This window comes from Sciurus vulgaris (genome assembly GCF_902686455.1).
Source record: "Sciurus vulgaris genome assembly, chromosome: 17".
Taxonomy (NCBI): Eukaryota; Metazoa; Chordata; class Mammalia; order Rodentia; family Sciuridae; genus Sciurus; species Sciurus vulgaris.
The window spans coordinates 11,008,153-11,020,554 of NC_136478.1; the positions used below are offsets into that span (position 1 = coordinate 11,008,153).

Genomic DNA, 12,402 nt, shown 5'->3' on the forward strand with positions numbered 1-12,402 from the left:
GCATGCACTCATTTTCAGAATAACTCCTGTGATTTGTTTCTGCTATGAAGATTCAGGAATTGGCTACCCAACGCATTTGTATTTATTCTCCTTGATTTTCCATCATATTTGATCTTTCTTTCTGCCTTGAGTCATTTCACAGCTAATTAATTTCTCTACCTTCCAAGTGAGAAGAAAGAAAAAATAATGTAAGCTGTCCTGGTGGCGTCGAAGGGGGGGAAATGGTAAAGCATTAAACCGTTGCTCGGAATGTCAGCGCCCGTGGGTCTGGGTTCCGCCTCCCGCTCGCCCCTCGCTATGAAAAACCTCTGACCCACAGCTCCACCCCCGCCCCACTCAGGGTGGAGCTGATTTTGCCACACCTGCCTGTGCCATTAGTCCTGCTCCTGGTCCCACAGCCTGCAACTGGGCACGTCCTCTGTTCCCTCCGCCTTGATTTCTTCTGAAGAACGTGACTGTGCCTTCTCTCCTGATAGTACTCTGTCTTCTCGGACGGTCTCCTCTCCTTTGATCACTCTCTCACGTGGGCAGATTGCCAGCAATGGACCCAGCAGCCCGCCTCCCGCCTTCGCCGATCCTGTTCCCTGGGGGTCAGAATCTGCACCTGTAGCATCAGACACGGTCTCACGGAAGACAGCCCTGGGAGCTCTGTTTCAACCATCTACTTACTTCAAGGATTTCCACCATCCTACGAATGACACCTACAGACGCCTACGAATCCTCTGCGGGAGCCCAAGATGGTTGCGCCCGGTGGCGCCGTGAGCGACTCAGAGAGCGGTAGCAGCAGCGATGCGGAGGAGCTGGCGCGGTGCCGTGAGGCGGCAATGCCGGCCTGGGGCTTGGAGCAGCGTCCGCGGGGAGCAGAGAAACCACGAGCCGATGCTGCCAATTACAAGTTGCCAGCCTCCCAACTGAGTCTCAGGCATAAAGTGGATGAGCATGAACAAGATGGCAACGAGCTTCAGACCACCCCCGAGTTCCGAGCCCACACAGCCGAGAAGCTGGGGTCCCTGCTGGACAGCTCCATCACCATCTCAGAAGTAGTGAAGGAGCCAAGGACAGCTAAGAAGCACAAGGTGGCCTCCGAGGATGACGGCTTCCGCCTCTTCTTCACATCCATCCCCCGAGGCCCTGAGGAGGAGGCTTCTCCCCGACCCCACCGAAAGCGCCAGCCCTCCAGCTCCAGCAGTGAGGACAGTGACGAGGAGTGGCAGCGATGCCAGGAGGCAGCCGTGTCGGCCTCTGACGTTCTCCAAGAGTCAGCCATCCACGTTCCCATCAAGGTGGAGAAAGAGGCCAAGAAAAGGAAAAGGAAGCCAAGAAAGAAAGCCGACCAGGGGGCAGGCGCTGGTTCAGCCACAGCCACCAGCCCCGCCCGCGGGACCGCAGTCCAGACACAGGAAAAGACACAGGCCAACGGGGACCAAGTATCACCGGGGACCAAAAAGAAGAAAAGGAAGAAAAAGGCAAAGAAAACCAGCGAGGCGTCGCCATTTCCAGCAGCAAAGAGTGAGGCCCCCATGCCTGCAAACTGACCCAGTCTGTGGGCACCGCACCCCCAGGGTCGGAGGACGAGGCACCCACGGGCGGCACGACGCCAAGTTAAAGCATTTGACTGGCAAAGCCAGACTCCGCCCACAAGACCTGACAATGCCTGGGCTTGCCCAAGAGTCTGGGCAGAGATGTGGTTGTAGGGTGAGAAGCCTCAGCAAGGCCTGCCCCTGTTTCCACTGAGGGTGGGGGTGGCCCTGTGCTTCTAGAGCATTCTATGGCCTCAGGGAGTTGTCCACCTCTTCAAGACTAGTGGTCCAGTGGTAAGTTTCCATCTCCCATTACTCTCTGAGGTGGGCAAGATCTTTCTCCCTCCCCCACTTCTTCAGCTTGGTGTGGGAAAGTCTTTAGAAAATGAGGGACCGGGCCCCCAAGATGCCAAGTCCCAGGGAACCTTTGGTCCTCCCTCTACCCCACATCAGTTTTCCAGAACATGGGGAAAAGAGGAAGATTCCACCCCGCTGCCCAGTTCTCCAGAATTTTCTTTCTCCACATTTGTGAATTTATCAAACACAAACAAAATGATGTCTCTGAGCCAACTAACTTATAAAAAAACAAATTGTCAGTGGGCTGGGGATGTGCATCCCAGCACCTGTGACCCTAGTTTCATGCAGCGGGGTATTCTGCAAGGAGCAGACGCTCAAGATCAAGGTGGAATTCTGGCTTCGTCATCTTGTGAGCACACGTGCTGCAGCCTGTCTCCATGCCTAGGCCCCCAGCCTGCCTAGGCCCCCAGCCTGCCTCGGCCTTGGGTGACTCATTGACAAGCAAGAGGTTTCCACATGTTTCTTAGTGACTTTACTAAAAGTTAAATAAATGTACAGGCTCCCCCCAAAAATAAAAAAAAATAAAGACACCTACAAAGCAGCCCTGTGGAGCGGGGCACTGTAGCACATGCTTATAATCCCAGCAGCTAGAGAGGCTGAGGCAGGAGGATCACAAGATGGAAGCCAGCCTCAGCAACTTAGCAAGGCCCTAAGCAATTCAGTGAGACCCTGTCTCTAAATAAAATACAAAATAGGGTTGGGGATGTGGCTCAGTGGTGGAGCACCCCTGGGTTCAATCGCTGGTACCAAAAAACAAAAACAAAAAAGCAGCCCTGTGGACCATCACCGCTTGCTGAAGAATGCTCTGTCCAGCCCTCCCCACCCCACCCCGCCCATGGACAATTGCCATGGACACTTAGCCACTTTACTTGAAGTCGACTCAGTCTTTGCTTGTCCTGCTTACTACCCCTGTCCTTTCCACCTCCCTCCTCCTCATACCTGCCAGCAAAGTCTCATAAAGTCTTTCATATTTTAGGTCAACTTAGTTGCATCTTCTTGTCACTGTTTTTCTTACCCCAAATAATCAAACCTTATTAGCGATGATTGTAATAGCCAAGAGCTGAAGCTAGGTTTCTCTACAGTTAGTTTCTTTTGAGCAAGATTGATAGAGTATAAAATAAAACTGAATACAAAATCGTGAGCCAGCATCTCTGTGGTTCTATGAATGCTTGACAAATATGAAGAAGATCTAAAGGGAGAACCAACTTCCAAGAGTCAGCCGAGCATTAAGGTTCTAACTAGCCTTGTGTGGGGACACTTCAAAAAAAAAAGGATAAAGTTACTCTGTCTTAATTATGGCTACATCTCCAGTAACCATTAGAACAGATTGCCATAGTGGGTTTCTATAAACAGTAGTTGAATAAATATAACTGAATGCATAAATATAGGATCTTGCATCTGAACTTCAAGTATCAAAATTAGCTGAATAAACATTAGCTATGGGAGAAGACTGCTAAAAATAGTAAGGTGCTATCTATACAGTGCTATAAGAGTTGAGAGAGAATGGGACATAGTGAAGAAGGCGAAAGATCCACATGGAATCTAGAACCAATACGACCTTGAATTTTGTGCAAGGTTCATCATCAGGTAAAAAGAAAGGCATTGCTGGACCTGGAACGGAATTCACAAGCACCTGTAGGAGCTAAGAGCACAGAAAACAGCTCTGTCAGATTGAAGAACACCCAGGAAACACAGATTGGTGGTTCGGGGACAGAACATGAAGGGCATTAAGACTCGGGCTGAAGAGCACTCAGAAAAGCAGCAAGCAAGTTTGAGTCTGGTCAGGCAAGGTGTTTTTAGTGTGTGCCAAGACATTAGCTTCCTTTCCATTTCACCAAGTTCACTCTTCTAAAACATGAACACTTATTTCTTATTCTCTGTTGGATATGAGACTCCAGGAGAGGAGGAAGGTAAGAAGGAATTCTTATCCTCAAGAACTCATGGTAAACTGCAATGAAAGAGGTGCAGTCAAGTACCAGACAAGTGCTGGGCATGGTGGCACGAGCATATAATCCCAGCAATTTGGGAGGCTGAGGCCGGAGGATCCCCAAGTGCAAAGCCAGCCTCAGCAATTTAGTGAGAGCCTGTCTCAAATAAAAAATAAAAAGGTCTGAGAGTGTAGCTCAGTGACAGACCATCCCTGGGTTCAGTCCCTGTACTGCAAGATAAAAACAAGTACAAGATGAAGTCACAGACCATGATGGTGTCAAATGCTGGTTCCACCAATTACCACCAAAGCACGTGTCAATAAAACGAAGCTCAGGAAGTCACTCATCGTAGCCAGAGAGAACACTGGGTCCACAGGGCCTTCGTGATGCCTAGAGACGAAGGTGACTTGAGATACTTAGGGAGATTTTTAATTCCAGTTTAAGGCAGGTCTTCCAATGTGGAAGCTCTATTGGAATCGAGAGAGGATTAGGACATGCTGGTATAGGACTGATAAACACAGGCATGCGAGAATTTTGAGGTGAAAAAGTCAAAGAGCCTTGTGCAAACTGTCCACTGATGCTTTCTATTATGAGCTTGTATGACTTTCTGTCAGTCCGTACAATGAAAAATAAAGCCATTTATAACATGTACCTTCCTGGGAAAGAGTCTCATGGCATAGTAAAGTTATGTTGAAGACAGTAAATTAATAGTCTTGCTAATGGAGACTGTAAACTATATAGATGCTTTGATTCCCAGTGGACACGCATGCAAAGAGGAAAGAGGGACCAAAACCAAAAGAAAAGGGCCTAGATTTGCCAAATGTAATCAGAGAAGCCTTCAGAAAAGAGGTAGCCTCTATACCAAGAACGTAAAATGAGCAGGAGCTTGACTAGTGTATGAGAAAATAAGAAAGGACCCAAGGAAAGGGAGTACTACTGTGAAATGAAGGTACAAAACACCTCTGGTCTGATGGACTACATGTAGTTTCTTCAAGCAGAGACTTGCTGTGATTTTAAAATAGAAAACAATGCACTTCTACCTTATCACTTTTAATAAAATTCAGAGTATATTGTTGGGAATGAACGTTTCATGTAAGTTAGAGATGATTTTTTAGGCAAGGGAGGGAGGAAGTTTGGATAACAGGGACCAGGATATAGGGAGATAGGAAGAACAAGTTCCAGTGGTCCACAGCACAGTAGGTGAGTCTAGTTTACAACTTACTACATGTTTGATAAAGAGCTAGCAAGAGGAGTTTGTTGCCTCTAAACACAAAGAAGTAAAAGGGTCTAAGGAGATGGAAATAATAATGACCCTGATTTGATCCTCACATATTGCATTCATGGCCTGAGCTACCACATTGCATCCCCTGAAAATATGGACAATTATTACCTGTCAATTAAAAATAGATCTTGTAAAAATTATTCCTGAAGCCACTTTTGTGTTTTAAGCAAAGCTTGAAAACAGATACAATTTGGGGACGCAAACTTAAAATCTGCGTGTTTTCTCAAAAGATGCATTTTTAGAACAAAATGTTAAATGCAACAGAAAGAATAAAAGAGAAAGGAAGCGGGGAGCTTCCAGCAGGGTTCTTAGCATCTCTGAAGTAGTGTAATGGCATTCAAATCCTCCACGAAAGACAGGAAGTATTCTGTACAACTGAAAGCCAGAGCTGAAACCATTTAGATCGTCCTCCTGCGTGTCAGAGAATTGGGAGGAACTAATCCCAATGGATTAGGATTGCAGTGCAGTATAATAGAAGAGATGGCCTTGAAGGAGATTTAATCAGAAAATACATTTCAAAAGCAAGAGCGCAGTTTGGTGCAAGAACATCAGGAAACCAATCAGCATCAGATGCTCTTAATAGCCATCACCAAAAACCAGCATTCCTTTGATGCCCTTGTCTGATAAGGGTCAAGGGACCCCCAGCTGGCTGTGCTGTGAGTTGGTCAGACCCAGGTCTGCCAGCCAGTGATGAACGCAGCTCAGATTCCACAAGCTGCAAGCCTGCTAACCCCACACCTGAGAGCCCAGACAGATTCAAAACAACCAGCTAATTAAACCTGGAGCACTAAGCTATCATCATCTGAGATTCATGGGCATCCAACAAGCAGAAGAACCAGCAACACGGCATTCGGCAACAGCTGTCACCTGCTATAATGTTCTTTAATTATCTTAAAATCTGTAAGAACTGACAAATGGGTGACAAAATGCAATTTTCTGTGTCAGGAAGCGAGAGACAAGCCTGCGTTACTTTGATGAGAGGAAATACTGTAAAATCATCTCTCACGGCCCTCCTTATTGCAGAGGGGGGGATTGTTGTCACTCAATTCTGGTCGGTAAACACACTCATTATGGGACTCCTGGAGGGACACGTTTCCTTCTTCTGAGATTGAGTAGGAAAGGTTGGAATGGGCACTGAATTGTGCTGGGCTTGTCCCCACAGCCCAGGCCTAGTCTCCAACTCAGTCCTCAGCCGGCCACGCTACTTATTTCCCACAGAGATGCGTTCCAGGGTAGACCATTAGCAGAGGCCCAGATTTGTTAAGGTCATGCCATGCCTCCTGCCATGGCTCCTCCAGGTGCCTGTCTAAATCGTGGCCTAACCCCTCTGGGCTGCCGCCATGTTTGTGACCTCTGTAAGCATTTCCATTAGTCCCTAATTTCTGTTAGTCATTATGCTCTACTGAATGTGGGCAACCACATCCTTTGTTCCTTTAGGGCAAGTTTACTTCTATCATTTGCACAGTTTTGCCAGCCTTTATGGGTCAAAAGTGTTCACCAGAACACAAAATAAATTGCAGAAAGAAAGGTCACTGGGTAGTAAATAGATCATAACCACATTAGCTAGAAAACCACATCTTCTATGTGGAGCAGGAGAGAACTCATAAGCCAAGAGCATGCACCACTCCTGCTCCCAGGACATTAAACAAAGAAAAATATGGGCTCGCTCACATTGGCTGAGGGCACAGGGTGGCCCTCAGAGTCTGAGGAAAACATATATAACCGTGTGCTACAATAGATCGCTATATATAATGGAAATGTGTGTGTATAGTTTTGTTTGGTTTTTTTTTTTTTTTTTTGAGAGACAAATAGCATAATCAATCAGCATGTTCCAAGAGTGCTGACACTCTAAAAGGATCACTCATAATTTTCAAGACACATGGTATTTGTAACTTGTTCTTACAAGGTGCACAAAAATACAAATGTATGGAACACTGGTTACGGTTTTGAAACATCGTAACAGAATTTGTAGATCAAAATTTAAATAATGGCTCAATGGATATTTCTGCCCACTCATTAGAGTATAATCATTTAAATTTTCTCTTTAAAATCCTTTTATGCAATTAGCAATTATACATTATTTTTAATTCTTATTTATTTTTACGTGGTGCTGAGGATCAAACCCCATTCCTTATGCATGCAAGGCAAGCACTTTACCACTGAGCTACAACCCCAGCCCTATACATTATTATTAATGTTTGTGAACAGTTAACTTGCTGTTTTCAAGATCTCTAAAGATATGTGGGAACAAGGATGGCTATGGAATTTGTAACTACCATGTGATTTGGTAACTGATGAGCAAGTCTTTCTAAAATGCAAGTTTTAAACTATTGACCCGACAACTGCTAACTTTTTTGGATGATCCAGATCCACACTCATAACATATGTATTTGCATCCCAGTTCTTCTGCCACCATCTTCCAGACAGGCTATGACTTTCCACACTTGAGCATTTTCTTGGGCTTCCTCAGCTCTGTGGAACACTCTTCTCCCATTCTTTAATCTCCTGGGTGAATATTAGACATAAGATCACATAGATAAAGCCCCTGCACATTCTATATACTCAGTAAATACCAAGGCTCGAGCTCGAGCTCTCTCTCCTCTCTTACTTCTACTGCAATGGAGCTCTCAAGCACGCAGAACCTATATGAAATCAGTACTTCATCTTGTGCCTTTGCGTATCATTGCTTAATTATGTCAAGTTTTATTTTTAATCCCTTCATATAAGGTTGTAAATTTCTTGGGGGTATTTATATTCTCATCTGTGGAATGAGAGAGTTGTGTTAAAGGCCTTTGGGTTTCTTCTTGCTCTAAAATTGTGATGATCTCTTTTTGTTCCTTTGTCTATGAATCCCAAAACACGCAGCACCATGATGAGAATATCTTGGCTCAGTAACTACTCAAAGAGTTAAGAGAAAAAAGAAGCCATCCTTGCTACAATTCTATCAAGATCAGATCTAAAGTGAACCTTCTTTGCATCAGCATATAGAATAACATTCAATAGATTTTCACTTTCAATTTTAGAGCTAAGAAAATTCACAGGGTTATTTTTCTTTATTTTTGTAAAATTGTGAGGCAACAGTGAGCCAGGCAGCCTGGCAGCCTCCCTGGCTCCTCAGCAGTCTTTATTTTCAAAGGCAGCAGTCTTTATTTTCAAAGGTTTCCTCGAATGCTCCAGGGTTTCTGCTGACCTCGTATATGAAAACTGACTCAAGGCAGAATTCCATGTTCTTCCACTTTCCTCATCCTCAAAGTTGTTGTTGTTGCTTTTTTGTTTGTTTGTTTTTGTTTTGGGGGGGAGGACTGGGGATTGAACTCAGGGGCACTTGACCACTGAGTCACATCCCCAGTCCTATTTTGTTTTGTGTGTGTGTGTGTTTTTAGGTGTCTATGGACCTTTATTTTATTTATTTATATGCGGTGCCAAGAATCAGACCCAGTGCCTCACAGATGCCAGGCAAGCAAGCACTCTACCCCCAAGCTGCAACCCCAGACCCTGCCCCCCGCACTTTGTATTTTATTTAGAGACAGGTTCTTACTGAGTTGCTTAGCACCTCACTTTTGCTGAGGCTGGCTTTGAACTCACGATCCTCCTGCCTCAGCCTCCCAAGCCCTAGAATTACAGGCGTGTGCCTCTGCGTCCAACCTCAAAGTTGATTGACTGTTTGGGAGAACATCTGTGTGATCCAATGCTATACAATTTACAAACATAGGATTAATTGTATTAATAATTATAAGATTCCCGTCCCTTTCCACTCTGATTTTCCCTCCTCCTACTGCCCTTTGCTGAAGCGGTAGCAGTGTAATCAAGGGCAATTCAAAGTCTAGATTAAAGAATGCAACAGAGAAACTCACAATTCTGTATAATCAATATGCACCAATAAAAATGGATGCCAGGTTATAGTAATACATATATTTTAGTTGTAGATGGACACAATACCTTTATTTTATTTTTATGTGGTGCTGAGGATCAAACCCAGGGCCTCACGTGTGCTAGACAAGCACTCTACAACTGAGTCACAACCCCAGCCCTTGTTTTTGTTTAATGGGATGTTTTGGGATGGTTTACCATAACTTTTACAGAAAGTTATTGTCCAATAAATGGCAAAGCTAGGATGCAAACCCAGGTCTGTCTGATTCTAATCCCCATCATATCATTTCATCTATTGCCCATAATCTTCTTCTGATCCACTAACAGCCTCTGATTTCTTAACTTAAGACGTGACACTTTCTCCTCAGCTACTTGGCAGCACCTGGCATGTCTGCCTACCTCCCAACCTGGTCCTAACACTTCTCTCCAGACTTAGCACACACCGCATTCCTCCCCGCTCCCGTGACTCTGTTCAAATTGGATTTATAGCCTTTGCCAGGTTGTGGGTTTTGCTCACACTCTTTCCTCAGGCTACAATGGTCCTGCCCAATGACATTCATGTACATTCTTAATTTCTTGCTGAATGGACACAATATACTGTCATCGGTGACCATAACATGTGACTCATGATATGTGACTACAGCAAGGCCATCAGTGAAAACCTGCTGTTGACTGCTGTCACATCATTTTAAGAACTGTCTCCTAAAGAGTCTAATAGGAGAAAGAGAGGCTGCCTGGAGTGTTCACTTTGACAAGTTCTAAGTTTAATGTCTCATCTCCTGTCCAACCTGAAAGCAAAAATATCTCAAACGCTACTAGATCTCTAAAACTACTAGGGTTCTACCACAAAAATGAAGGAGCCAGGGCCGGGGATGAAGCGCAGTTGATAGAGTGCTTGCCTTGCATGCACAAGGCCCTGGGTTTAATCCCCAGTGCAGCAAAATGAAAAAACAAAAAGACCAGCAAAAACAAAGGAGCCAACTTGAAGAAGCTCCAGTGAACCAACACATGGATGAGAAAAACTACAAGGAATAAGAACATACCGAATGTTAGAAAGACAGGCATTTTAAATGCTGCTGAAACAGAAAAATAATATCTCCATTAGTCACCATTAGACTCTCTAGAGAATCTATATGTTTTTCTGAAAACTGGTAGATAAAGCAAACAAACTAAATATTTTATCTGCTTTCATAGGCCAACTGTACCATAGGGTAACCAAATATTTGATGGAGAAAAGTTTCCTTTTATAGAATAATTCCAAGCAACATAGGAAAAGGGAACGATGCAATGGTAACGTTTTACAAACTCCTAATGAAGATAGGCAAGGGTCACAAATGACTTCTAGCATTCCCAAAGAGACAAGAGGCCGCGATGAAGATGCTCACATCGCTTGTGAAATACTCTTGCCAACAAAACTGAGCCTAAATCAGGTCAAGCTGTGAGATATAAATATCAATATACTATAAATATGGTAGACACAGCAGCATAGTTCATAAGGTCCTAAAAATGCAATCAGTAAAATCCAAAGTATCTGAAATTATATAGGGCAGTTACCTAGTTTCAGCTGGGGGACATGATGCACGCCTGTAATCCCAGATGCTCTGGAGGCTGAGGCAGGAGGATCCCAACTTTGAAGCCAGCCTCAGTACTTTAGCAAGACCCTAAGCAATTCAGCGAGACCCTGTCTCAAAATATAAAACCAAAAGGGCTGGGGACGTGGCTCAGTGGTTAAGCGCCCCTGGGTTCAATCCCTGATATCAAAAAAAAAAAAAACAAAAAACAAAAAAAAGTTACCTGGTTTCTTTGGGATGTGCTGTGTATAAACCACAGCTTCACAGTCCAGCGATCAGGAAGTTCCATGGTGGGCGCTTTGCAGTGTTTCCCGGAGATTCCTTGGAATAGCACTCCAGTAGCCGTGCTATGCCAGCTTGGCCTGAAAACCCCCCTTTCTATTTTTCTACTTTCTATCCACCCCTTCCCTGTACTCTTTCCCTAGTTTTCTGCCAGTGTTGCTTTGCTTGCCAAATCCTTATCTCAAGGTCTGCTTTGGAGAGAACTCAAAATAAGAAAAATCAATATAATCAGTGGGCTTCCAATAAAATAAATTTATTTGAAAATGTTGCTAGGGAATAACAATAATAATGACACAAAAGAATATGCAAACAGGACTGGGGTTGTGGCTCAGTGGTTCCATCCTCAGCACCAAATAAAAATACACAAATAAAATAGAGGCATTGTGTCCATCTACAACTAAAAATAAAGAAGAAAAGAATACGCAAATATATAATGAATATTTACCATGCATTATGCAAATATTTGTCTTACTTGATATTCACCCCTATTCATTTTATATTTGAACACAGAGATTAAATAACTTGACCAAGATCACACAGCTAGTAAAAGATGGAGTTTTAATATTTTGTTCTATAAAATGTTGTTGATGGTGCTACTTTTTAGCAATTTGTGGAAGGGGGTATGTATGGGTTTGCTGTAATACTCTCACTTGACAAAATGAAATACATACTCTAATATAAACCTGCCCAATTAGAAAGATATGAGAATAACTAGAAAAAAAAAACTATTTAATCACATCTTCTGAGAAGAAATATGAACAGATGAAAGACTCTGGTCCTTTTATCTAACCCCATTCCACACCCCCAATAATAATGATGTTAATTTTCTTTTCTGGAAAAAAAAAAAATATTTTGAGAACAGAATTGAGAAGAAATGTACTCCAACCGGGTAATTGCATCACTCTGGTCTCTACCTACAGAGAAGAAAGCCTTCCTGAAATTTAATGTGCTGCCTCTCACAGAGCACAGAGACAGCTCAAGATCAGAAAACTCACATCACCAAGTCGCCAGAGTAGATGCTAAACCTCAACAAGTAACTGGCTGTGAGATGTGCAAGAAGTATTTCCAGTCTGAGGGCATGTCCATTAAAATAGAAATACCAAAAATTCAAACTACTAATCATCCTTGGGATAACGATTTTGTAGCATATACCAAAAGAGATAAATACTATTCTGGATGCTTCTGGCCCTAGGACATGTTGGTCCTAGGCAGTACTGAACTAACATGATTCATTCTCTGGGTTTAAGTGACCCCAGAGGAACACTCATATAAGTAGGTTTTTATATTTATAAAACTAAGCAAGCATGCATGAGGCACTGAGTTCAATTCCCAGCACCACAAAAAAAAAAAAAAAAAAACTTTATCAGACAACTGATGGCAATGCCTAACAAAATATTAATATGTTTACATGTAAAATTGAAATTTCAGTTAAGCACAGTGGCACACACCTGTAATCCCAGTAGCTCAGGAGGAGGCTGAGGCAGGAGGATTGATAGTTCAAAGATAGCCACAGCAAAAGTGAAGTGCTATTACACAAATGGTATGCCTTTACGCCATGTACAAACAGAGAAACAACATGTATCCCATTTGTT

The 12,402-nt window shown here is 43.5% G+C and overlaps 1 protein-coding gene across 1 annotated transcript; it reads left to right on the forward strand.

The window, feature by feature from the left end:
• Window positions 1–722: 722 nt before the first annotated feature.
• Window positions 723–2,377, forward strand: LOC306647559 (protein CUSTOS-like). Its single transcript, XM_079117048.1, has one exon. The coding sequence runs from the start codon at window positions 738–740 to the stop codon at window positions 1,533–1,535; it is 798 nt and encodes a 265-aa protein (XP_078973174.1). The 5' UTR covers window positions 723–737; the 3' UTR covers window positions 1,536–2,377.
• The last annotated feature ends 10,025 nt before the right edge of the window (window positions 2,378–12,402 follow it).

Excerpts from the sequence above, each read along its gene's own strand:
- LOC306647559 (XM_079117048.1), top strand. The coding sequence starts at position 738 with ATGGTTGCGCCCGGTGGCGCCGTGAGCGACTCAGAGAGCGGTAGCAGC.